Genomic DNA, 27,794 nt, shown 5'->3' with positions numbered 1-27,794 from the left:
CCGTCCAGGAACTGGCACCAGGACTTGATCTATAGCACCTGCCAAATTTCTCAGCGTTAATGATGAAATCACTGATTAGCCCATTCTACTGCGTAAACATGTTTTTTTTTTGTTTTTTTATATTAAACACTTTAGTAAATATTTATTGCTGTGTGTTCTTCTAATAACAGAGAGAAGTTACCAGCTCCTCCTCTCAGATAACGGGGGCAATTCAATTGTTTGTTCAGGCGTTTTAATTAATGGGCGCCCATTGTTGCCCACTTATCGCACCCAGTTAGCCAGTGTTTAGCCGTGTAAAGCGACTAAACACGACTAAACTAACGGGTGAGATGGGGAAAGGTGCTGTTTGGACGGCCAAACCAGCTGACTTCTCACACGCTTCAGCTCACCGCCTCTGGGGAGTGCGAGCTGAGATGTGACAGCCGCCGGTAATGGGCGTCTGATTGGAGCAACAACTGAATAGCTCCGATAGACACCCATTACTGTAGACAACATAAACAACTGAATTGCCCCCAATGTATCACTGACGCACACTGCATCGCTCTGCAGTGCGGGTGAGAAAGCAACTTGTTTGCAGAAAGTGATTCATTTACACATAGGGGGTCATTCCGAGTTGATCGCTAGCTGCATTCGTTCGCTTTGCAGCGATGAGGCAAAAAAACGTCACTTTAGCGCATGCGTATGCGGCGCAATGCACACGCGCGTCGTACTATTACAACGACGATGTAGTTTCACACAAGGTCTAGCGAAATTTTTCAGTCGCACTGCTGGCCGCAGAGTGATTGACATGAAGAGGGCGTTTCTGGGTGTCAACTGACCGTTTTCAGGGAGTGTTCGGAAAAACGCAGGCGTGCCAGGAAAAACGCAGGGCGTGTTTGTGACGTCAAAACAGGAACTGAACAGTCTGAAGTGATCGCAAGCGCTGAGTAGGTTTTGAGCTACTCTGAAACTGCACAAAAAAACTTTGCCGCCGCTCTGCGATTCTTTCGTTCGCACTTCTGCTAAGCTAAAATACACTCCCAGTGGGCGGCGGCATAGCGTTTGCACGGCTGCTAAAAACTTCTAGCGAGCGAACAACTCGGAATGACCACCATAGTGCGACTGAATACAATGATAACCCAACGTAGCTATGATCTTGCAGGGTGTAGCATTACTGAGGCTTCTTATTCTGCAACAGTGGCTGTAAAGTGCAGCACGCAGAAGTCAGCGTTTCTAGCCTTATAATCTCTCAGTGTTTCCACACACAGCAGCATAAAAAGCACATTGGGCCATAAACACAACCACAGCTATGCGTGGCTTCCTGACAGAATAACCCACCTTGTCTGCTTATATTGCTATTTGTTTGGGGGAGTGTTGTTACACAGAGCATGTGAGCGGGGCCTGTACACTGGAGGCACGTGGGCATCTTGCGTCACTGTGCTATACTGACAGAAGCTGGACACATTACACAAGGCTCTACTTCCTTCGGAATCCACTCTGAGTATCACTCGGCACCGCCGTGCCCACTGCAAGTATCTTCCTCTTTCTGTTACACATTCATTTGTAGAGGGCATTTGATATGCGTGAGGATCGGGAGAGGCCATAAGGTAGAGAGTGACCACAGGGGCGGTATACGTGGTCCACGTCATGCCAAAACAAGACTTAATAAAAACCATACAGCACCCAATGATGGATTACTGAACAGTAAAAGCCTAAAAAGCAGGGAGATGACTGCAAACAGATGATCACTACGTGACAGGCTGCTATAACTGGAGATGTCCTATAGCAGTGACGGAGAACCTTTGGCACGCCAGCTGTTGCTGAACTACACATCCCAGCATGCCCTGCTACAGTTTTGCTATTTGGCCATGCTAAAACTGTAGCAGGGCATGCTCGGATGTGTAGTTCAACAACAGCTGGAGGGCCAAAGGTTCCCCATCACTGTCCTACAGTATGAGAGACCAGGGAAGCGCTCTGGTCACCGTGATAAAACATAACCCCACCCAGGGTGACAGCCCCCGCAGGGATCAATGCCTCCTTTCTCATGAAGGGTATGCGGTTTTAATGCAGTTTATTAGTGAATGTTAAATATTTTAAAAGGAAAAATAATATAGGAAGCCTAATACACTAATTACACTGTTCTGTCAGAACGTGGTGAGAAACCAGAGTCGCGTGATGGGATCAACTTTATAATTGGGCCTTTTTAAATTTGGGAAGATAATTGGTCGGGATGGGCAGCCGGATTCACTGCAGTTGTCGTGTGTCCCAGTCCACCAATATTTTACACAATGCCCCATAACAAACTTATGAGCGGGTGTTTCTGAGCAACACACATTGCGATATCAGCCCAACCGTTCTAGTGGCCCGGCTTCTGCCGCACCAAACAAAAATCTGAATCGTCTGAGCCGGGAGGCAGGGATATAGGGGCCTGGCCTGTTGCATTCTGGGAGTCTTAAAAGCTTAACTATTTGGTGCCCGTTCCGCTGTCGCTTCCTTATATCCCAAGGTAGATTCTGTGGATCACTGTGGACCCTGACAGAGAAAATAAGAATTTACTCACCGGTAATTCTATTTCTCGTAGTCCGTAGTGGATGCTGGGAACTCCGTAAGGACCATGGGGAATAGACGGACTCCGCAGGAGACTGGGAACTATAAAAGAAAGATTAGGTACTATCTGGTGTGCACTGGCTCCTCCCTCTATGCCCCTCCTTCAGACCTCAGTTAGGGAAACTGTGCCCGGAAGAGCTGACACAATAAGGAAGGATTTTGAATCCCGGGTAAGACTCATACCAGCCACACCAATCACACTGTACAACTTGTGATAACCATACCCAGTTAACAGTATGAACAACAACTGAGCCTCCTTTTACGGATGGCTCATAACAATAACCCTTTAGTGAAGCAATAACTATATACATGTATTGCAGAGAGTCCGCACTTGGGACGGGCGCCCAGCATCCACTACGGACTACGAGAAATAGAATTACCGGTGAATAAATTCTTATTTTCTCTGACGTCCTAGTGGATGCTGGGAACTCCGTAAGGACCATGGGGATTATACCAAAGCTCCCAAACGGGCGGGAGAGTGCGGATGACTCTGCAGCACCGAGTGAGAGAACTCAAGGTCCTCCTCAGCCAGGGTATCAAACTTGTAGAATTTAGCAAATGTGTTTGAACCCGACCAAGTAGCAGCTCGGCAAAGCTGTAAAGCCGAGACCCCTCGGGCAGCCGCCCAAGAAGAGCCCACCTTCCTTGTGGAATGGGCTTTTACTGATTTAGGATGCGGCAGTCCAGCCGCAGAATGTGCCAGCTGAAACGTGCAACAGATCCAGCGAGCAATAGTTTGCTTTGAAGCAGGAGCACCCAGCTTGTTGGGTGCATGCAGGATAAATAGCGAGTCAGTTTTCCTGACTCCAGCCGTCCTGGAAACATAAATTTTCAAAGCCCTGACTACGTCCAGCAACTTGGAATCCTCCAAGTCCCGAGTAGCCGCAGGCACCACAATAGGTTGGTTCAAATGAAACGCTGATACCACCTTTGGGAGAAATTGGGGACGAGTCCTCCATTCTGCCCTTTCCATATGGAAGATCAGATATGGGCTTTTACATGACAAAGCCGCCAATTCTGACACACACCTAGCTGAAGCTAAGGCCAACAGCATGACCACCTTCCACGTGAGATACTTTAGCTCCACGGTCTTAAGTGGCTCAAACCAGTGTGATTTCAGGAAATCCAACACAACATTAAGATCCCAAGGTGCCACTGGAGGCACAAAAAGGGGGCTGAATATGCAGCACTCCCTTAACAAACGTCTGAACTTCAGGCAGAGAAGCCAGTTCTTTTTGAAAGAAAATAGATAGGGCCGAAATCTGGACCTTTATGGACCCCAATTTTAGGCCCATAGTCACCCCTGACTGTAGGAAGTGCAGAAATCGACCCAGCTGGAATTCCTCTGTTGGGGCCTTCCTGGCCTCACACCAAGCGACATATTTCCGCCATATGCGGTGATAATGCTTTGCTGTCACATCCTTCCTAGCTTTTATCAGCGTAGGAATCACTTCATCTGGAATGCCCTTTTCCGTTAGGATCCGGCATTCAACCGCCATGCCGTCAAACGCAGCCGCGGTAAGTCTTGGAACAGACAGGGCCCCTGCTGTAACAGGTCCTGTCTGAGAGGCAGAGGCCATGGGTCCTCTGAGATCATTTCTTGTAGTCCTGGGTACCAAGTTCTTCTTAGCAAAAAAAAGGGGTGAAAGTGTCCCGTGCGCAAAAGCTGCTAGTAATGTTTAAACTCCTGTGAGGTTTCCTCCAACCCCTCACCAAAAAGTGCACAAATATACGTGTAAAATGGAGAGTAACACTTAACCAGCGCTTGTGTATAGACGTTCAAGGTCTGACGTATTTCTTATCTATTCGTCCTCATGGTAAATCATGTAAATGAAAAAGATGTATATAGCATAACACCCTTTTAATTGACATACATGATAATAAACAAGTAAAAACAAGTAAAACAATTGTAGTGGATAGCACAAATCCTGGAGTGTTAATAGGTGCAGTGGGTAATTACCAGATGTTCTAGAACTGCGGTTAAACAGTTCTAAATAGGCATAGAGATTTAACTGCAAGGATTCCGGATTTCCCCCAGTGTTCGGTGTTCTCGTGATGTTACAACCGTGTCTCCGCTCCACTGCAAACCCGTAAACGCCTCCCTGGATCTCACCAATGATTGCACTATTTGCACCTTGAAAAAGACCCCAGCCCGGGGTGGAAACGCGTTGGTGAGATCCAGGGAGTCGTTTACGGGTTTGCAGTGGAGCGGAGACACGGTTGTAACATCACGAGACCGAACACTGGGGGAAATCCGGAATCCTTGCAGTTAAATCTCTATGCCTATTTAGAACTGTTTAACCGCAGTTCTAGAACATCTGGTAATTACCCACTGCACCTATTAACACTCCAGGATTTGTGCTATCCACTACAATTGTTTTACTTGTTTTTACTTGTTTATTATCATGTATGTCAATTAAAAGGGTGTTATGCTATATACATCTTTTTCATTTACATGATTTACCATGAGGACGAATAGATAAGAAATACGTCAGACCTTGAACGTCTATACACAAGCGCTGGTTAAGTGTTACTCTCCATTTTACACCAAGTTCTTCTTGGCCAATCCGGAATGATGAGTATAGTTCTTACTCCTCTCTTTCGTACTATCCTCAGTACCTTGGGTATGAGAGGAAGAGGAGGGAACACATAAACCGACTGGTACACCCACGGTGTCACTAGTGCGTCCACAGCTATCGCCTGAGGGTCCCTTGATCTGGCGCAATATTTTTTTAGCTTTTTGTTGAGGCGGGACGCCATCATGTCCACCTGTGGCAGTTCCCAGCGATTTACAATCTGTGTGAAGACTTCTTGATGAAGTCCCCACACTCCCGGGTGGAGGTCGTGCCTGCTGAGGAAGTCTGCTTCCCAGTTGTCCACTCCCGGAATGAACACTGCTGACAGTGCTAGCACGTGATTCTCCGCCCATCGAAGAATCCTTGTGGCTTCTGCCATTGCCATCCTGCTTCTTGTGCCGCCCTGGCGGTTTACATGGGCGACCGCCGTGATGTTGTCTGACTGAATCAGTACTGGTTGGTTTTGAAGCAGGGGCACTGCTTGACTCAGGGCGTTGTAAATGGCCCTTAGTTCCAGTATATTTATGTGTAGTGAAGTCTCCAGACTTGACCACTGTCCTTGGAAGTTTCTTCCCTGAGTGACTGCCCCCCATCCTCGGAGGCTTGCATCCGTGGTCACCAGGACCCAGTCCTGTATGCCGAACCTGCGGCCCTCGAGAAGATGAGCACTCTGCAGCCACCACAGCAGAGACACCCTGGCCCTTGGGGACAACAGATCCCACTGATAGATCCTTGCATGGAACCTGCCGAAGGGAATTGCTTCGTAAGAAGCCACCATCTTTCCCAGGACTCGCGCGCAGTGATGCACCGACACCTGTTTTGGTTTCAGGAGGTCCCTGACCAGAGATGACAATTCCTGGGCCTTCTCCACCGGGAGAAACACCTTCTTCTGTTCTGTGTCCAGAATCATGCCCAGGAAAAGCAGACGCGTCGCAGGAATCAGCTGCGACTTTGGGATATTCAGAATCCAGCCGTGCTGTTGCAACACTTCCTGAGAGAGTGCTACGCTGACCAACAACTGCTTTATGAGCAATAACTGCCTTTATGAGGAGATCGTCCAAGTACGGGATAATTATAACTCCCTTCTTCCGAAGGAGTATCATCATTTCGGCCATTACCTTGGTAAATATTCTCGGTGCCGTGGAGAGACCAAACGGTAACGTCTGGAATTGGTAATGACAGTCCTGTACCACAAACCTGAGGTATTCCTGGTGAGGTGGGTAAATGGGGACATGCAAGTAAGCATCCTTGATGTCCAGCGACACCATAAAATCCCCCTCTTCCAGGCTTGCAATAACCGCCCTGAGCGATTCCATTTTGAACTTGAACTTCTTTATATAAGTGTTCAAGGATTTTAAATTCAGAATGGGTCTCACCGAACTGTCCGGTTTCGGTACCACAAACATTGTGGAATAGTAACCCCTTCCCTGTTGAAGGAGGGGGACCTTGATTATCACCTGCTGGAGGTACAGCTTGTGAATTGCCGCCAGTACTACCTCCCTTTCCCTGGGAGCAGCTGGCAAGGCTGATTTGAGGTAACGGCGAGGGGGAGTCGCCTCGAACTCCAGCTTGTATCCCTGAGATACAATTTGTACAGCCCAGAGATCCACTTGTGAGCGAACCCACTGGTTGCTGAAGTTTCGGAGACGCGCCCCCACCGCACCTGGCTCCGCCTGTGGAGCCCCAACGTCATGCGGTGGACTTAGAGGAAGCAGGGGAGGATTTTTGTTCCTGGGAACTGGCTGCCTGGTGCAGCTTCTTTCCTCTACCCTTGCCTCTGGCCAGAAAGGATGCTCCTCTGACCCGCTTGCCTTTCTGAGGCCGAAAGGACTGCACTTGATAATACGGTGCTTTCTTAGGCTGTGAGGGAACCTGAGGTAAAAAAGTCGACTTCCCAGCTGTTGCTGTGGATACGAGGTCCGAGAGACCGTCCCCAAACAATTCCTCACCCTTATAAGGCAAAACCTCCATGTGTTTCTTAGAATCAGCATCACCTGTCCACTGCCGAGTCCATAATACTCTCCTGGCAGAAATGGACATTGCATTAATTCTAGATGCCAGCAGGCAAATGTCCCTCTGGGCATCCCGCATATATAAGACGACGTCTTTTATATGTTCGAGGGTTAGCAAAGCAGTATCCATGTCGAGGGAATCAATGTTGTCTGACAGGGTATCAGTCCATGCTGCTGCAGCACTACACATCCATGCTGAAGCAATAGCAGGTCTCAGTAGAGTACCAGAGTGTGTATACACTGACTTCAGGATAGCTTCCTGCTTTCTATCCGCAGGCTCCTTTAGGGCGGCCGTATCCTGAGACCACCCTTTTAGATAAGCGTGTTAGCGCCTTGTCCACCCTAGGGGATGTTTCCCAACGTAACCTATCCGTTGGCGGGAAAGGGTACGCCATCAGTAACCTCTTAGAAATCACTAGTTTCTTATCAGGGGAACTCCACGCTTCTTCACACAATTCATTTAATTCATCAGATGGGGGAAAAGTCACTGGCTGCTTTTTCTCCCCAAACATAATACCCCTTTTGGTGGTAACCGGGTTAATGTCAGAAATGTGCAATACATCTTTCATTGCAGTAATCATGCATCGGATGGCCTTTGTAGACTGTACATTTGTCTCATCCTCAGCTACACTGGAGTCAGACTCCGTGTCGACATCTGTGTCTACCATCTGAGCTAGCGGGCGTTTATGAGCTCCTGACGGCTTCTGAGTCGCCTGGGCTGGCGCGGGCTGAGACCCCGGCTGTCCCAAGGCTGCTGCGTCATCGAACCTTTTATGTAAGGAGTTGACACTGTTGGTTAAGACCTTCCACATATCCATCCAATCAGGTGTCGGCCCCGTCGGGGGCGACACCACACTTAACTGCCCCTGCTCCGCCTCCACGTAACCCTCCTCCTCAAACATGTTGACACAGCCGTACCGACACACCGCACACACACAGGGAATGCTCAGACTGAGGACAGGACCCCACAAAGTCCTTTGGGGAGACAGAGAGAGAGTATGCCAGCACACACCACAGCGCTATATAACACAGGGATTCACACTATAAAAAGTGATTTACCCAATAGCTGCTTAAATATCTTATTTGCGCCTAAATTTATGTGCCCCCCCTCTCTTTTTTACCCTTCTTGTATCAGGATACTGCAGGGGAGAGCCTGGGGAGCTGCTTCCAACGGAGCTGTGAAGGGAAAATGGCGCCGGTGTGCTGAGGAAGAAGGCCCCGCCCCCTCAGCGGCGGGCTTCTGTCCCGCGTTTTATGTAACTTAATGGCGTTTTTTTTTACACATATACAGTTTTCAGACTGTATTATGTGTATTTTAAGTGCCAAAAGGTATTGTAATTGCTGCCCAGGGCGCCCCCCCCCAGCGCCCTGCACCCTACAGTGACCGGAGTGTGTGGTGTGCTGTGGGAGCAATGGCGCACAGCTGCAGTGCTGTGCGCTACCTTAATGAAGACAGGAGTCTTCTGCCGCCGATTTCATCGCTTCTCTTCTGTCTTCTGGCTCTGCAAGGGGGACGGCGGCGCGGCTCCGGGAACGGACGATCGAGGTCAGGCCGTGTGTTCGAACCCTCTGGAGCTAATGGTGTCCAGTAGCCTAAGAAGCACAAGCTAGCTGCAAGCAGGTAGGTTCGCTTCTCTCCCCTCAGTCCCACGTAGCAGTGAGTCTGTTGCTAGCAGATCTCACTGAAAATAAAAAACCTAACAAATACTTTCTTTTCTAGCAAGCTCAGGAGAGCCCACTAGGAGCACCCAGCTCTGGCCGGGCACAGATTCTAACTGAGGTCTGGAGGAGGGGCATAGAGGGAGGAGCCAGTGCACACCAGATAGTACCTAATCTTTCTTTTAGAGTGCCCAATCTCCTGCGGAGCCCGTCTATTCCCCATGGTCCTTACGGAGTTCCCAGCATCCACTAGGGCGTCAGAGAAATTGGGCATTTACGCTGTATTGCTTGTGGTATAGCAGAGTATGAGGCAAGACATCCCTCTCTCCCCAAATACTCAGCATAGTTCATAGTTCCAATAGACATGACAAAGGGTGCAACTATGTTGGTCAAACATACCAGCGCGGCTCTTACACAGATACAACAGACGGGGAAATGTATCATCTTCTGTCTGCTTGCTAGAGAAAGCAGCCACCGGCGGCTTACCTCGAATCCCAACGATCTGTCTTTGGGTCAAACTTGTACGTTGGGATGAAAGTGATGGTGCCCTCCGTAAAATCAGAGAAGACGTTTTTCAGTTCCCTCTGGATATTTAGCTACATGGGAACAGGCAATCATGCGATTAGTAAACGGATATGACTCTGCGGCACACCGGCAATGGGAAGAGTGTATCATTTTGGATGAGCAGGTTATCAAATGCTGACCACAGTGCAAAAATATTCTGCGTACCTGATCAAACTTCAGCAAGGTGCTAACGTCATTTCTCGCAATCATGTTTTTGACTTCAGTGGCATCATATTTGCACAGTCTGTAGTTCAGGTCGCCCAACCATATAACGACGCTGCAGAGGAACATTACATATACAGTGAGATCAGGATAGCACACTACATGCTGTACATACCACTCCAGGGAACATCAGAACACACCATGTACACATGACAGGAAACTGTACAGAACCCCACTAAATAACCCTAACCCTGAGGACAGCGGAATCGCTCCACACCAGCAATGCTGCTCTATATACAGTATTCCTAGTACTGAAAAGCTCCTGGAACTTATTGTATTTCACAGTGTTACTTATTACACTTTAATACAGCCTAGAACTCGGACTTTCAGTTTAATGGCACAAATACTGGGGCAGATGTATGAAGCCTGGAGAAGTGATAAAGTAGTGATAAGTGCCAGGTGATAACGCACCAATCAGCTCCTAACTGTAAATTTACATATTGGAGCTGATTGGCTGGTGCGTTACCACCTTGCACTTATCACTTCTACGGGCTTAATATATCTGCCCCAATGTAACATAACAGGTACTCACTCGTGCTTCATGATGTTAAAGGTTGGTACGTTCCGGTCCGGGAGGAAGAAGTTCAGCCGGGCACAAATATCCTTGTAGTCCTGATTCCGCCTCTCAAAATCTTCCACGTGCGCGGCCAGGTGGGAGTTCACAAAGCAGAAGGACGTGTTGTGGAAGACGAACCTGACGGCCACCCCTCCCTTGTTACCCTGCAGGAGGAGACCGCGACAGTCACAGACCGGCTTTTACCCTAACCATCCTCCTTGCCCGTGTTCACTGCAACTGTGGGGCAGATTTATCAACGAGTGCTATTCCCGTCATCACACGTTAGAAATGATAAATGATGCTTCAGCCAATCACCGCCTGTCATGAGTTTGAAAAACATAGTTAAGTGCTGATTGGCTGGAGCACCATTTATCACTTGTAACGAGTGATAACTGGAATATCACTCGTTGATAAATCTGCCCCTGTACCTCTGTCCTGCATACCCTTAGGCTGCTACTAATGCCTCTGTATTATATTTTAGGTTTACCCTAGCAATACAGTATTTGAACACATGCACCCCCTCCCCAATTCTTTGACCTCAGTAAAATGCCATGATAACAGAGAAGGTGCTTTTAGAAGGATTATGGAGGATCCAGTGGTAACACGGTCAGTAACCAGATACAAGCTAGGTAATGCATTACTGTATTCTCCAGGTAACACGCGTGTAGGGTCTCCCAGCTCCGTGGCACTGTGTTACGTAGCAGGTAGTGAAAGCGTTATACTGAGAGTATCGGAAAGGCGACCAGGATTGCTGAGGACTAGTTACCATTTTCCCCATGATTCCAGTCCCCACAGAATCCGCTGCAACCTCTTGGATATGTTTGAAATGTTCCTTTTTGGCAAACACCACCAGCATCATACCCACAAGTCTGATCAAGCGGATCTAGAGGGCGGAATGTACAGACAAAGGTTTCATTACAGAGAGACAGATGGCAGGAAAGAATGTTCTGTCTATTGGGATACTGAGGAATGGCATAAAACCTAGGGAACATCACAGGCAGCTAGTAACGAGCAGCAATGACGCAACATTGCATGATGGACAGTGGCAAGGAAAATGCTCAGAATTCTTTATGTTTTCAAATGGAAAACTTTTCATTCTGTACATAGGCCCACCGTATCTCTACAGGGATCCTGCACAGCAGTCAGTCTCAATATCCCCACACGTGACCTGAAAGCGAGCCCTCGACAATAAAACCCGTATTTCAGCATGCCCATACGCCAGGTAGGCAGATAACCACAATCTACGTGTGTGTGTGTGTGGTCACCCCAACCCACATGAACTGTGGACGCTTTTCCTGAATGTTTTGATTCTGGAATGCAGCAATTGTAGGTCAATTTAATGTAAACTGTCAAACAAAATTGTTTGTCCAATAATATTACAATTATAATCCAGATAAAATCTGAATGTGCGACAATTTTTACCTACAAATTACAGATAAATATATCCGATTTAACAAAAGTGGAATACAAATGAAATGCAAGTGCAAGCCTGTGATTATTAAATATTTGCATGGCAAAGGTTACTTCTATTGTGTAATATTTTCAGTGATCACAATGTATTATATAATTACATTCCTAAACTCCTGCTCATCTCTACGGGGTACCACATGACACAATCTATGAAACCAGAGATGACGGAGAAATGCGGCGGTAAAAAGAGTTTCTACAGGGATTCTGTACAGGAGGTTGTGGCAAAACATACTGTTATTGTGAGCTATATTATCCATCAGGTGATTGCCATATTTACTAACCTGAGAGGATGGGAGATATTTTAAGGTCTGTTTGCCCAGCAGTATTTGGAGTTTGGAGTGATCACAGACACACGAAACGCGCCATACCTTGATTTTGTGTGTGTGTGTGTTTTTTGGGGTAAATTGGCCATTTCCTTATTTGAAAAATTCCGAGTCTGAGACACATATCCCACCTCTCTCTACTGCAATCTGTCCTCAGTGCTGCTGTGCGAATCATCTTCCTCTCCAAACATACTACGTCTGCCTCCACTCTCCTACAAGCCCTACACTGGCTCCCCTTTCCTTTCAAATTCTTAATCCTCACACTCACTTACAAAGCCCTCACCCAAACCTCTCCTATTTACATCTCTGGCTTTATCTCCCTTCATATTCCCGTCCACCCTCTTCGCTCCACAAATGAATGCCACCTCTCCTGCCAACTGATTACTTCTTCCCACCTCCAACATTCTGTCCCTTCTACTCCCTACCTCTGGAATTCTCACCCTCTCAGACTCTCCACAAAACTTCACACGGGATCTTAAGACTCAATTACTTCTTCATCAAAGCCTTCCAGCTCTCGTCCTAACCCACTGCTCCATGCTCCTCGCTCACCTTCTCTCCCCTGTGTCACCCGTTTGTCTGCCGCTCCCCTGTAGACTGTCCGCTCTCACGAGCAGGGCCCTCTTCCTTCATGTGCTTTTCTTCCCTCCTTATACCATCATCTCCTTCCTACTGCTTACAACGGCACCTAACCCTTGGGTTCTGCGGTCCCGCTACTTATTTGGGTATTATGACCACTGATGCAGCATTATTTATAAACCATGTCCTGTACTGTAAGTCCCTTTTTCATGTTGTGTTCATACTGTTTCTGTACTCTGTTAGGTGCTGTGGACCCCTTGTGGCGCCATATAAAGAAAAGATAATATTACTTCTATTACTGGAAGTGGGTATCTGAGTATTATGTATTTTATTGCACATAATAGTCCACAGCTCTGTTTGTGTGTAAATTAAAACAGGTATAATTGATTTACCAGATAAATCATCTTACTGTATGTTCTATGGCAAATTCCCTTGGAGTCAGGTTTAAATGTTTGGTAACTCACTTTCTTATACTTGGCCTTCAGATGGAGACTCTTTTCCACAGCCTCCAGCCACTCCTGCTCCTTCCCTGAATCAAAGTAGAAGAACGCTTCCGTGCTGAGGTCCAGCTCCTGGAACCTGGAGGAGAAGACAACAGTGCTGGATGTCCTGGAGTTGAGCGGAGAGACTCTCAACGTTTTACCATGCTCCCCCCAGCGCATTCCGGCGTGGCACCCTCCTCCTGTGCCCCCACAGCCACAGGAGGGGGTACATTATACCGCAGGAGAACATGGATGGCCCATGAGTCTTAGAGGGAGATGTTTCTGTACAGCACTGCAGATAGTCAGATCATTGTATCTGAACAATACGTCATCAGGGCTATAAGTGTGCGAAACATCTGCAGAACCATGATGACATTGCAGGAGGATTTCCAGAATTGGAACAATCACCCCTGCAAAGTAAAATAAGAATTTACTTACCGATAATTCTATTTCTCATAGTCCGTAGTGGATGCTGGGGACTCCGTCAGGACCATGGGGAATAGCGGCTCCGCAGGAGACAGGGCACAAAAAGTAAGCTTTTAGGATCACATGGTGTGTACTGGCTCCTCCCCCCATGACCCTCCTCCAAGCCTCAGTTAGGTACTGTGCCCGGACGAGCGTACACAATAAGGAAGGATCTTGAATCCCGGGTAAGACTCATACCAGCCACACCAATCACACCGTACAACTTGTGATTTGAACCCAGTTAACAGTATGATAACAACGAAGAAGCCTCTGAAAAGATGGCTCACAACAATAATAACCCGATTTTTGTAACAATAACTATGTACAAGTATTGCATACAATCCGCACTTGGGATGGGCGCCCAGCATCCACTACGGACTATGAGAAATAGAATTATCGGTAAGTAAATTCTTATTTTCTCTAACGTCCTAGTGGATGCTGGGGACTCCGTCAGGACCATGGGGATTATACCAAAGCTCCCAAACGGGCGGGAGAGTGCGGATGACTCTGCAGCACCGAATGAGAGAACTCCAGGTCCTCCTTAGCCAGAGTATCAAATTTGTAAAATTTTACAAACGTGTTCTCCCCTGACCACGTAGCTGCTCGGCAAAGTTGTAATGCCGAGACCCCTCGGGCAGCCGCCCAAGATGAGCCCACCTTCCTTGTGGAGTGGGCATTTACAGATTTAGGCTGTGGCAGGCCTGCCACAGAATGTGCAAGTTGGATTGTGCTACAGATCCAACGAGCAATCGTCTGCTTAGACGCAGGAGCACCCATCTTGTTGGGTGCATACAAGATAAACAGCGAGTCAGATTTTCTGACTCCAGCCGTCCTTGAAATATATATTTTCAATGCTCTGACAACGTCCAGCAACTTGGAGTCCTCCAAGTCGCTAGTAGCCGCAGGCACCACAATAGGCTGGTTCAAGTGAAAAGCCGAAACCACCTTAGGCAGAAACTGAGGACGCGTCCGCAGTTCTGCCCTGTCCGAATGGAAAATCAGATATGGGCTTTTCTACGATAAAGCCGCCAACTCTGATACTCTCCTGGCTGAAGCCAGGGCCAGTAGCATGGTTACTTTCCATGTAAGATACTTCAAATCTACCGATTTGAGCGGCTCAAACCAATGGGATTTGAGAAAATCCAAAACTACGTTGAGATCCCACGGTGCCACTGGAGGCACAATCGGGGGCTGTATATGTAGTACACCTTTGACAAAGGTTTGTACTTCAGGCACTGAAGCCAATTCTTTCTGGAAGAAAATCGATAAGGCCGAAATTTGAACCTTAATAGACCCCAATTTGAGGCCCATAGACAATCCTGCCTGCAGGAAATGTAGGAATCGACCCAATTGAAATTCCTCCGTTGGGGCCTTCTTGGCCTCACACCACGCAACATATTTTCTCCAAATGCGGTGATAATGTTGTGCGGTCACTTCCTTCCTGGCTTTAATCAAGGTAGGAATAACTTCCTCTGGAATGCCCTTTTCTTTTAGAATCCGGCGTTCAACCGCCATGCCGTCAAACGCAGTCGCGGTAAGTCTTGGAACATACAAGGTCCCTTCTGAAGCAGATCCCTTCTTAACGGTAGAGGCCACGGCTCTTCCGTGAGCATCTCTTGAAGTTCCGGGTACCAAGTCCTTCTCGGCCAATCCGGAGCCACGAGTATTGTTCTTACTCCCCGTAGCCGTATAATTCTCAGTACCTTTGGTATGAGAGGCAGAGGAGGAAACACATACACGGACTGGTACACCCACGGTGTTACCAGAGCGTCCACAGCTATTGCCTGAGGGTCTCTTGACCTGGCGCAATATCTGTCCAGTTTCTTGTTGAGGCGGGACGCCATCATGTCCACCTTTGGTTTTTCCCAACGGTTCACAATCATGTGGAAGACTTCTGGATGAAGTCCCCACTCTCCCGGGTGGAGGTCGTGTCTGCTGAGGAAGTCTGCTGTCCAGTTGTCCACTCCCGGAATGAACACTGCTGACAGTGCTATGACATGATTTTCCGCCCAGCGAAGAATCCTTGCAGCTTCTGTCATTGCTCTTCTGCTTCTCGTGCCGCCCTGTCTGTTTACGTGGGCGACTGCCGTGATGTTGTCCGACTGGATCAACACCGGCTGACCCTGAAGCAGCGGTTTTGCCAGGCTTAGAGCATTGTAAATCGCTCTTAGCTCCAGTATATTTATGTGAAGAGACGTCTCCAGGTTCGACCACACGCCCTGGAAGTTTCTTCCCTGTGTGACTGCTCCCCAGCCTCGTAGGCTGGCATCCGTAGTCACCAGGACCCAGTCCTGTATGCCGAATCTGCGGCCCTCTAACAGATGGGCACTCTGCAACCACCACAGAAGAGACACCCTTGTTCTTGGTGACAGTGTTATCCGCTGATGCATGTGCAGATGCGATCCGGACCATTTGTCCAGCAGATCCCACTGAAATATTCGTGCGTGGAATCTGCCGAATGGAATTGCTTCGTAAGAAGCCACCATCTTTCCCAGGACTCTTGTGCATTGATGTACTGACACATTTCCTGGTTTTAGGAGGTTCCTGACAAGTTCGGATAACTCCCTTGCTTTCTCCTCCGGGAGAAACACCTTTTTCTGAACATTGTCCAGAATCATTCCCAGGAACAGCAGACGTGTCGTCGGGGTCAATTGAGATTTTGGAAGATTCAGAATCCACCCGTGTTGTTGAAGCACTACTTGGGTTAGTGCTACTCCGACTTCCAGCTGTTCTCTGGACCTTGCCCCTATCAGGAGATCGTCCAAGTAAGGGATAATTAATACGCCTTTTCTTCGTAGAAGAACCATCATTTCGGCCATTACCTTGGTAAAGACCCGAGGTGCCGTGGACAAACCAAACGGCAGCGTTTGAAACTGATAATGACAGTTTTGTATCACGAACCTGAGATACCCTTGGTGTGAAGGGTAAATTTGGGACATGCAGATAAGCATCTTTTATGTCCAGGGACACCATGAAGTCCCCTTCTTCCAGATTCGCTATCACTGCTCTGAGTGACTCCATCTTGAACTTGAATTTCTGTATGTACAGGTTCAAGGATTTCAGATTTAGAATAGGTCTTACCGAACCGTCCGGCTTCGGTACCACAAATAGTGTGGAATAATACCCCTTTCCCTGTTGTAGGAGGGGTACCTTGACTATCACCTGCTGAGAATACAGCTTGTGAATGGCTTCCAATACCGTCGCCCTTTCTGAGGGAGACGTTGGTAAAGCAGACTTTAGGAACCGGCGAGGGGGAGACTTTTCGAATTCCAACTTGTAACCCTGAGATACTACCTGCAGGATCCAAGGGTTAAAAATCTTTAGTCGACCCCCCACCGCCCCTGAGTCCGCTTGCACAGCCCCAGCGTCATGCTGAGGGCTTTGTAGAAGCCGGGGAGGGCTTCTGTTCGTGGGAAGTAGTTGTTTGCTGCACCCTCTTACCCCTTCCTTTGCCTCTGGGCAAATATGACTGTCCTTTTGCCCGCTTGTTCTTATAGGAACGAAAGGACTGCGGCTGAAAAGACGGTGTCTTTTTCTGTTGGGAGGTGACCTGAGGTAAAAAAGTGGATTTTCCGGCTGTTGCCGTGGCCACCAGATCCGATAGACCGACCCCAAATAATTCCTCTCCTTTATACGGCAATACTTCCATATGCCGTTTGGAATCCGCATCACCTGACCACTGTCGCGTCCATAAACTTCTTCTGGCAGATATGGACATCGCACTTACTCTCGATGCCAGAGTGCAAATATCCCTCTGAGCATCTCGCATATAAAGAAAAGCATCCTTTAATTGCTCTATAGTCAATAAAATACTGTCCCTATCCAGGGTATCAATATTTTCAGTCAGGGAATCCGACCACACCACCCCAGCACTGCACATCCAGGCTGAGGCTATTGCTGGTCGCAGTATAACACCAGTATGTGTGTATATACTCTTCAGGGTAGTTTCCAGCCTCCTATCAGCTGGATCCTTGAGGGCGGCCGTATCAGGAGACGGTAACGCCACTTGTTTTGATAAGCGTGTGAGCGCCTTATCCACCCTAGGGGGTGTTTCCCAGCGCGCCCTAACCTCTGGTGGGAAAGGGTATAATGCCAATAACTTCTTTGAAATTAGCAGTTTTCTATCGGGGTTAACCCACGCTTCATCACACACGTCATTCAATTCCTCTGATTCTGGAAAAGCTACAGGTAGTTTTTTCACACCCCACATAATACCCCCCTTTGAGGTACCTGCAGTATCAGAGATATGCAAAGCCTCCTTCATTGCCGTGATCATATAACGTGTGGCCCTATTGGAAAATACGTTTCTTTCTTCACCGTCGACACTAGATTCATCTGTGTCGGTACCTGTGTCGACTGACTGAGGTAAGGGACGTTTTACAGCCCCTGACGGTGCCTGAGACGCCTGGACAGGTACTAACTGGTTTTCCGGCCGTCTCATGTCGTCAACTGACTTTTGCAGCGTGCTAACATTATCACGTAATTCCATAATTAAAGCCATCCATTCCGGTGTCGACTCCCTAGGGGGTGACATCACCATTACCGGCAATTGCTCCGCCTCCACACCAACATCGTCCTCATACATGTCGACACACACGTACCGACACACAGCAGACACACAGGGAATGCTCTTATCGAAGACAGGACCCCACTAGCCCTTTGGGGAGACAGAGGGAGAGTTTGCCAGCACACACCAAAGCGCTATAAAAATGTATATAAACAACCCTAAAAGGTGTTGTTTCTGTTATATGCGCTTAATATATATAAATATCGCCAAAATATGCCCCCCTTCTCTGTTTTACCCTGTTTCTGTAGTGCAGTGCAGGGGAGAGTCCTGGGAGCCTTCCTCACAGCGGAGCTGAGCAGGAAAATGGCGCTGTGTGCTGAGGAGAATAGGCCCCGCCCCCTAAAACGGCGGGCTCTTCTCCCGGAGTTTGCGATATATGGCAGGGGTTAAATACATCCATATAGCCTCAAGGGCTATATGTGATGTATTTTAGCCATAGAAAAAGGTATTATACATTGCTGCCCAGGGCGCCCCCCCCCAGCGCCCTGCACCCTCAGTGACCGCTGGTGTGAAGTGTGCCGACAACAATGGCGCACAGCTGCAGTGCTGTGCGCTACCTTATGAAGACTGAAAGTCTTCTGCCGCCTGTTTCCGGACCTCTGGACCTCTTCAACTTCGGCATCTGCAAGGGGGGTCGGCGGCACGGCTCCGGGACCGGACTCCATGGCTGGGCCTGTGTTCGATCCCTCTGGAGCTAATGGTGTCCAGTAGCCTAAGAAGCAAATCCATCCTGCACGCAGGTGAGTTCATTTCTCTCCCCTAAGTCCCTCGTAGCAGTGAGCCTGTTGCCAGCAGGACTCACTGAAAATAAGAAACCTAAAAAACTTTTTCTAAGCAGCTCTTTATGAGAGCCACCTAGATTGCACCCTGCTCGGACGGGCACAAAAACCTAACTGGGGCTTGGAGGAGGGTCATGGGGGGAGGAGCCAGTACACACCATGTGATCCTAAAAGCTTACTTTTTGTGCCCTGTCTCCTGCGGAGCCGCTATTCCCCATGGTCCTGACGGAGTCCCCAGCATCCACTAGGACGTTAGAGAAATATTGTTAAAGCTTGTAGACTCAGTATGCAAGTGTGCATTAACGAGGAAGTGGGAAGTGTTATCCACGCTACCTAGAGGATATATTTGGAATCTGGCATGTGAGCACGGATAAGGTCATGGGACAGAAAGTCAAAGACTCCTTTGTGTGCAAACAGAAAGAGAAGGGCGGGGATGGTGTCAGATAACCAAAGTCTTATTTCAATCGTAGTCTAGATTACCACAGCCTTGTATGAACCATGGACATTTTTACAGCGTCTAGGCGTGACATCTAAATTATCCTACCCTCTAACAATTATCATCCTACTTAACTGTTCAGCCTCCAACCCTTCTGATAACCGCCTGCTCTTAGCTCCTACTGTCTCATCACCCTCTCCCTCTAGAATGTAAGCTCTCATGGGCAGGTTCCTCTACCCTATGATGGTCATTCAGAGTTGATCGCTAGCTGCTTTCGTTCGCTCTGCAGCGATGAGGCAAAAAAACAGCGCTTCTGCGCATGCGGCGCAATGCGCACGTGCAAAGTACTTTTACAACGAACAATGTAGTTTCACACAGGGTCTAGTGAAGCTTTTCAGTCGCACTGCTGGCTGCAGAGTGATTGACATGAAGTGGGTGATTCTGGGTGTCAACTGACCGTTTTCAGGGAGTGTTCGAAAAAACGCAGGCGTGCCAGGAAAAACGCAGGCGTGGCTGGGCGAACGCAGGGCGTGTTTGTGACGTCAAAACAGGAACTGAACAGTCTGAAGTGATCGCAAGCGCTGAGTAGGTTTTGAGCTACTCTAAAACTGCACATAAAAACTTTGCCGCCCCTCTGCGATACTTTCGTTCGCACTTCTGCTAAGCTAAAATACACTCCCAGAGGGCGGCGGCATAGCGTTTGCACGGCTGCTAAAAACTGCTAGCGAGCGAACAACTCGGAATGACCACCTATGTCTCATGTCTGTCCACTCTCAGTCCTCATTGATTATTCCTTATAGGTCTTATGCAGAATTGGTTCTGTATGCCGTATTTTCTTTCTGCCTATTTTAATCAATGCTTTTATTATTCTGCTGACATGTGCTCGCTGCAATCTGCAGGACTGCTTATGTACATATAACTCGCAGCTGTTTGTTCATAGTCTAACTCTGTATTGCGTGTATTCATTTTTTTTAAATTTGCAAAGGTGTGTTGTCATCCCCCTGTGTACAGCACCCCACACACCTTGTGTCGCCTTATAAGCAGCGATAATAAACAGGAAGGAAGCACAACGTGTAGAGGATTAGCAAGCAATGACTCCGCTGGAGGACAGGCATTTACACAAACAGAGTAAACAGAAAATGAGGTTCATTTTTTTGTTTGTTTTTTTTGTTGGGCAATTCAATTGCAGACCAGTTTTTTCACCCCCAAAAAAGTTTTTGGACAAAAACACACAGGATTCACCAACGCGAAAACGTGTCATTTATCGAGGATTGTTTTTCTCCACCTCCGATAGTGCCAGCTATCAACGCTAATTGGATAACCCGCAGGGGATACAGTAGCCCCGTTAAATTACAGCAGCTAATTGAATCCCCCCCAATGTTTGTTAAATACAATACTTAAAGCTATGTTTTTATTGCAGTTTACTTTGCCATGGGTTTAATATATGCCAGTACTTTATTTCTGTTGCTCTTAGATACAGCACAAATAAGCTTTGCGCCGCCTTAAAGATGCTGGACTAAATGTAACAGGCTGCGAACTGCCGGAGGTGCGGGACTTTGATCAAGTCTGCCGGTATCTTTAAAGCGGCAATGATTTGCAAGGTTAAAACCAGGTTGGTTTTGGCTTGTAAATAATTGGCGCTTTAAAAATACGCACAAAGTCTCGCACCTCAGCTGCTCGAAGCTGGGTCTACACAGAGGTGCCTTGGCCTATCCAATGATGTACTGAGAGAATAAAATGCCAAATAAAGCCCAAAACAAATCAATATACTTTATAAAAATCGCCGGATGGGGTGGAACGCAATTTTAAAACTCTCTTTATTGAAATCACTTTGAAGATGACGACGTGGTAACTCTGGTCTCAGCTGTTTGATATATTATAATGCACATCGAGCATTAAATCTGTGATGCGCGCCTCACTTACGCGTGTCAGCTGTATCAGCCATAACCTAAGTATATCCGAAAGCTTAGGCTGCAGTGATTTCAGCTACTGTGACATCATGTTTAAATCTACCAATCCGTAGAGTGCATTTGTGCAGAGTCGTCAGTCACTCTAGCACAGCAATCTACTGCAGAGGAGTAACGGAGAGCACGGTGGGCCTGTTCAGTTGCGTGTGAACACACTGTATAAGTATTCAGCTCCATAGTATGCTGTACAGCATAAATTCATAGGGAATCATGGCTTTGCTTGGTTTCACAATGTTTGCATACACTCACCCAATGGCATACACGTCTGGAGGCTCAGCATCTGCATGTAGCCACGCCTCTAGCCCACCATCTGGAGACTGGCCGTTCACATTCCAGGTTCCTATGAAAAATCTATAAGACAAAAGCAGGAATTCTTCAGTTCCCTGGTGCAGGGCTGGGGGGGGACGCAGCTGTATTATTTCACAACAAGCTGTAGTCATGATAACTGTCCGTAACGTATCCCCATCTGAATGATAATCATCACAACAAAACCATCTTATTGTGCACAATGTTTATGTACTTATTTACACTGAAAATAGACGTTGACTATAATATGTGCTTGGTGTATTATTATGCAGAGAGTACACAGTTATCAAACCGTTGATTGATACAGACGTTTCCTCAGACATCTAGCCTCAATACGCCACGCACCGCGAGATGCCTGGCGTGAGTGAGCCGGTAGTCTCAGGAAAATCTGCTAACGTCGAGCGTCTCTTTTTTTTGCCGAAAATGCATCTTCTTATTTGTGCATCTTATATGCCAATAAGACGCACAAGCAGACTCTGCTGATTAAAATATGTGGCATGCCTGTATTGTGTGTGTGACTGCGGCTGTATCTGCATACGGAATGCTGCGTTACACTGTAACGGACACTTAGGATGGCTGAAAGTACAAAACGTATTATGCGCGTTTGTGATCGGATGTGATGCGTTTATGACCATATTCCACGGTGATCGGTAACGCTTAGTCCAGTACGTCAGAAAAGCAGGACTCCACACACCTGTAATTTTCAATATTCACGTATTCGCTCTCTTTCTTTGCCAGGATGTGTTTGATCAGTCCCTCCCTTTGCCCAGACTGGCTGGTTGGCACAAACAGCTTCCGCATGCTGTTCGTCATCTTCGGCTTTTCCCATCCGTCTGGATCGCGCTCCCGGGGCAGCCTGTAGGAAGAGAAAGACTGTGAGACTACACAGGCACAGAGAGGTACCCCCTCCCGGGTACCGGGTACACAGAATCATCTCTCTGTATCCAGGTCAGGAAGAATACAATATGTAGCACTGTTTTATGGCAGAGATGAATGGCTGATTATCTCAAAACCCAACATCATTTGTTTAATGAACAAACACACTAAGGGGTATATTCAATACCTGTTGGATCCTCTGTTACGGAAAGGATCCGACAGGTCAGTATTCAATGCCGCGTTTTCGACAATGTCAATCCGACTTGCTATGTGAATGGCTCACCTCCACTCCCTTGGCCCTGCGACCAGTGTACCTGCAACCAGGAGCTAGGAGCTGTGACTGTCCAGCTATGAAGGCAGGGAAGCAGGATGGCGGCGGGTGCCGCTGGAGTAGCGGAGCTTCGACCACCCTCTCTACTGCGGCGTCCGGGCAACCCTGTACCAAAGTATGGCACAGCAGATGAGATGTGGGAGGCTGCGGGAAGCAGCACTGTTCCGGGCGTGGTAAGAGGGTCTGGCTCCAGCACAGGCGGGTCAAGCCGTCAGTGGAGGCCGCAGCCAGGACCAGCGGCAGGCACCCGCCAAGAGTGTTCAGAGGCAGCAGCCACCAACAGCAGCAGCAGCAAGGGGGCGGAGGAGAAAATAGGATTTTGGTACTTACCAGGTAAATCCTTTTCTTTGAATCCATAGGGGGCACTGGAGTACTCTTGGGATATGGACGGCTTCCGCAGGAAACAGGGCACTGAATATTTAAATTTAGAACACTCCACCCCTCCATATCCCCGAGCACCTCAGTGTTTTTTACTGAGCCGAACAGGAACTATAGAGAGGTTGACAATGGAGAATTACATATAACATAACGGACAACAACGAAGTTGACACAAAACGTTACTGACAACTAAACAGGTGACACCATAACCATCACTTGATAATTTGAACCAGTCGGTGAGAGTGTGTTACCATAAGATCCTCTGAACTTACCACAAACCAGGTAAAACTGCTCTGGGTGGGCGTCCAGTGCCCCCTATGGATTCAAAGAAAAGAATTTACCTGGTAAGTACCAAAATCCTATTTTCTTTTTCATCCACTAGGGGTCACTGGAGTACTCTTGGGACGTACCAAAGCTTCCCCCGTGGGCGGGAGAGCTGTTTGGCACCTGTAACACTAGGCGGCCAAAGCTAGATGCTGATGCCGCAAACGTATCAAACTTGTAAAAGCGCACAAACGTGTGCACTGAAGACCATGTAGCCGCACGGCAAAGCTGCGTCGTAGAAGTTCCCACAGAACGTGTGGAATGTAGGCGGCTGTAACCTAGCATGAAGGTAAGCCTGACGTATGGTCAGTTTTATCCATCTGGATAAGGTCTGCTTAGACGCTGGCCAACCCAGCTTGGCAGCATCATAGAAAACAAACAACGTATCCGTCTTACGAACTGTAGACGTTCGGGATACATAAACGTGTAAAGCGCGTACCACATCTAGAGTTCCAGAATGTGCTGTCAACACAGGAACTACTATTGGTTGATTGATGTGAAAAGATGACACTACCTTTGGTAAGAAAGCGGGATTCGTCCGAAGTTCCGCTCTGTCATCATGAAACTCCAAATACGGTGGCTTGCATGACAAGGCACCCAAATCTGAAACACGCCTTGCCGAAGCTAAGGCTAGAAGAAAAATTGTTTTCCAAGTGAGAAACTTTATATCCACTTGTTGTAAGGGTACAAAATATGAAGACTGTAAGAAATCCAAAACCAGATTCAAGTCCCATGGCGCTGTAGGTGGAATGAATGGAGGCTGTACTCTGAGGACACCTTGCAGAAAAGTGTGTACCGACGGCAATAGAGCCAATCGTCTTTGAAAATAAATTGACAACGCAGATACCTGCACCTTTAGTGTAGATAAACGCAGTCCTCCATCTAACCCCGTCTGTAAAAATAACAAAAGACGGGATAACTTGAAAGCTGATGTCGGAAACTTCCGAGCTTCACACCAACCTATATAGGCACGCCAAATTCTGTAATAATGAGCTGCCGTAACCGGCTTTCTAGCTCGTAACATGGTTGGTATAACCGATTCTGGAATGCCCTCTCTTCTTAAGAGGGCGGTCTCAACAGCCACCCCGTCAAACGCAGCCGCGCTAAATCGGGGTAAAGGAACGGACCCTGTTGTAACAGGTCTGGACGTATTGGGAGCGGCCAAGGATCGTCTGCGAGTAGTCCGCGGAGATCTGAGAACCAAGCTCTCCGAGGCCAATGAGGCGCCACTAGTATGACTGTGACAGACTCTCTTTTGATCCGTTTTAGCACCAGAGGGAGCAGCGGAAACGGTGGAAAGAGATACACAAGGCTGTACGGCCACGCGACGGTGAGAGCATCCACCACCACTGCCTTTGGATCTCTCGTTCTGGACACATACTGGAGCGTTTGGTGATTGTGTCGAGACGCCATCAGGTCCACCTGAAGATAACCCCACCGCTGAACCAACATGTGAAACACTTCTGGATTTAATGCCCATTCTCCTGGATGAAAATCCCGACGGCTGAGATAATCCGCCTCCCAGTTTTCCACTCCCGGAATGAACACTGCCGACAATATCACCTGGTGGTATTCGGCCCAATTTAGGATTCGAGCTACTTCCCGCATTGCCATGCGGCTTCTCGTTCCACCTTGTTTGTTGATGTATGCGACTGCCGTCGCATTGTCTGACTGCACCTGGACAGTGTGAGCCCAAAGCATGTGCACTGCTTGTCGTAGCGCATTGTAAATTGCGCGGAGTTCCAGGACATTTATAGACAGCAATCTTTCGTGATCCGCCCAGAGACCCTGGAGCTGACAATTTTGCACTACAGCTCCCCAACCTCTGAGACTGGCGTCCGTCGTTAGAATTATCCAATTCCCGCCGCCGAACAGTTTCCCTGCGGTTAAATTGTGTTCCTTGAGCCACCAGAGCAGAGACACCCTTGCCCTTGGCGACAACCTCACCCTGTGGTGAATCTGCAGATGCGAGCCTGACCACCGTGCGAGCACATGCAGTTGAAATGGACGCGAGTGAAATCTTCCGAACTGAAGCGCTTCGAAAGCCGCCACCATTGTGCCTAAGAGGCGAATGCACAAATGTACCGAGACTGTGCGTGGCTTGAGCACTAATTGTACCAGATGACGAATAATCTGTACTTTCTGTTGTGGTAGGTAAATTCTTTGATTGACCGTATCGAAAAATCATACCTAGGAATTGAAGGCGTTGAGACGGAATTAGATGTGATTTCTTGAAGTTGACAATCCAACCGTGGTGAACCAGTACATTGTACGTTAGCAGCGCATGTTGGAGAAGTATCTGTTGAGACGGAGCTTTGATGAGCAGATCGTCCAAATACGGAACTATCGTCACTCCCAGGGATCTGAGATGAGCTATCATCACAGACATCACTTTGGTGAATACCCGGGGCGCTGACGATAGGCCAAACGGTAGAGCCTGAAACTGGTAATGATTCTGGCGTATCGCAAACCGCAAGAACCTCTGATGAGGCTGCCAAATCGGAATGTGTAAGTACGCATCTTTGAGATCTAGCGCAATCATGAATTCCTTTGGCTCTAAACCTGCAATCACTGAGCGCAGAGATTCCATCTTGAATCTGTAGTAAGTTACGTACCGATTGAGACCCTTTCAGTTCAAAATTGGCCTGACTGAGCCATCCGGCTTCGGTACCACAAACAGACTGGAATAATAACCCTGACCCTGTTGGTGTACAGGTACCGGAATCAAAACTGCTGAATCCAGTAGGGACTGAATGGCAATTTGCAGAACCGCCCTCTTGTCGTCCGACAGAGGCAAGCCTGTCTTGAAAAACCGCAGTGGCGGAAGACATCGAACTCTATTTTGTAACCTTTTAACACTAAACTGCGGATCCACCCATCCGCGGATGTCTGGAACCACGCCAAATGGAACGTCTGAAGGCGTGCTCCCACAATCGGCGAACCGAGATGGGCTGGTAGACCGTCATGCCACTGGCTTGTCGGTAACCTTAGCATCCCGACGACTTGTGTTGGTTTGTTGGAAACCACGTCCACGACCACGTCTACCAGGCATGGCTGTTCCTCTGCCACGTCCGCGAAAGGACTGAGGTCTAAAGGATTTGAACGAAGGTCCAGAGTACCTCCTTCTTGGAACCGGTGGAGGCAATGGTAAGAAAACAGACTTTCCTCCCGTAGCCTCAGAAATCCATGTGTCCAATTCAGGACCAAACAACTTCTTGCCATCGTAAGGTAACGCCTCTATACCTCGTTTGACCTCTGCCTCCGCTTGCCAAGCACGCAGCCAGAGTGCTCGTCGTGCCGTAACTAGCGACGATGAAATACGAGAAGTGAGCTGACAGACGTCAGTAGAAGCTGTACAGAGATACTCCGCAGCCTCACACCTTTGATCAGCAAGAAGTATAAGGTGTTCGTCATGTAAGGCAGACTTAAGTTCTGTTATCCATACTATGAGCGCCTTAGTGACCCAGATACCAACCAAGCCAGGTCTCAGCAGCACTCCTGCTGCTACATACATGGACTTTAGCATAGTTTCTATTTTTCGATCTGAAGGGTCTTTAAGCGTAGTAGCCGCTGGCACTGGTATGGTTAATTTCTTTGTAAGCTTTGACACTGACGAATCAACTATTGGTGGATTCTCCCATGTACATGTCACCGAGTCTGGAAACGGGTAACTAGACTTAAATCTGCGAGGTATAGAAAACCGTTTATCTGGAGACTGTCGTGTTTCTACTAACATCTTATTAAGAGACTCCGACACAGGAAAACTTATAGGAGTTCTCTGTCGTTTAGTAAATACGACCTGATCATTTGTGAGAGGCTCCTCAGTTTCTGTAAACTTCAGAGACTGACGCACCGCTCTGATGAGATTATCAATACCTGAGCTGTTAAAATCATCACTATCTGACTCCACTTCGCCCTCCTCACCCTCATCTTGTGCCGTGAGGTCTGGCATGGAATCGTCAGAATGCAACATAGCAGAAACTGGTAAATCATAAGACATATGAAATTTATCCCGTCTACCCAAAATGGATTTGGACTTTTCGCAAAGCTGAGACGCCTCCGGTAGTTCTGGCGGTCTCACCCTAGCCTCAGATCTTGCCGTCTCCCGCTCTTGTCGAGCGGCGGTCAATTCTGATTGCAACCCAGCCAGTACATTGGCTAGCATTTTCAATGGAGGGTCCGGGGAGGAAATTGGCTTTAAAATCGGAGCAGAAATTTTATTCGGAACCGAATCCACAAAACATACAGTACATGTGGTAGATCCATCCGGTAACACACTGCTACAGACTTTGCAATTATGCTTTTTAGTTTTTGCTGGTGCCTTACTCATTATGGCGAC

The 27,794-nt window shown here is 47.9% G+C and overlaps 1 protein-coding gene across 3 annotated transcripts in view; it reads right to left on the bottom strand.

Moving 5' to 3' along the window:
* Positions 1-27,794, bottom strand: part of OCRL (OCRL inositol polyphosphate-5-phosphatase) — a 123,069-nt gene that overhangs the window by 35,180 nt on the left and 60,095 nt on the right. For all 3 annotated transcript variants that reach the window (XM_063938368.1, XM_063938369.1, XM_063938370.1), the window contains 7 exons: positions 22,241-22,402; positions 21,490-21,591; positions 13,009-13,123; positions 10,942-11,058; positions 10,152-10,339; positions 9,563-9,674; positions 9,320-9,429 (listed from right to left, as the gene is read on the bottom strand). In XM_063938368.1, the coding sequence (XP_063794438.1) occupies positions 9,320-9,429; positions 9,563-9,674; positions 10,152-10,339; positions 10,942-11,058; positions 13,009-13,123; positions 21,490-21,591; positions 22,241-22,402 (906 nt within the window). The remainder of the gene's footprint in view (positions 1-9,319; positions 9,430-9,562; positions 9,675-10,151; positions 10,340-10,941; positions 11,059-13,008; positions 13,124-21,489; positions 21,592-22,240; positions 22,403-27,794) is intronic.

The sequence above is a fragment of the Pseudophryne corroboree genome, chromosome 8 (assembly GCF_028390025.1).
Source record: "Pseudophryne corroboree isolate aPseCor3 chromosome 8, aPseCor3.hap2, whole genome shotgun sequence".
NCBI lineage: Eukaryota > Metazoa > Chordata > Amphibia > Anura > Myobatrachidae > Pseudophryne > Pseudophryne corroboree.
This window is presented reverse-complemented; position numbering and strand designations above follow the sequence as displayed.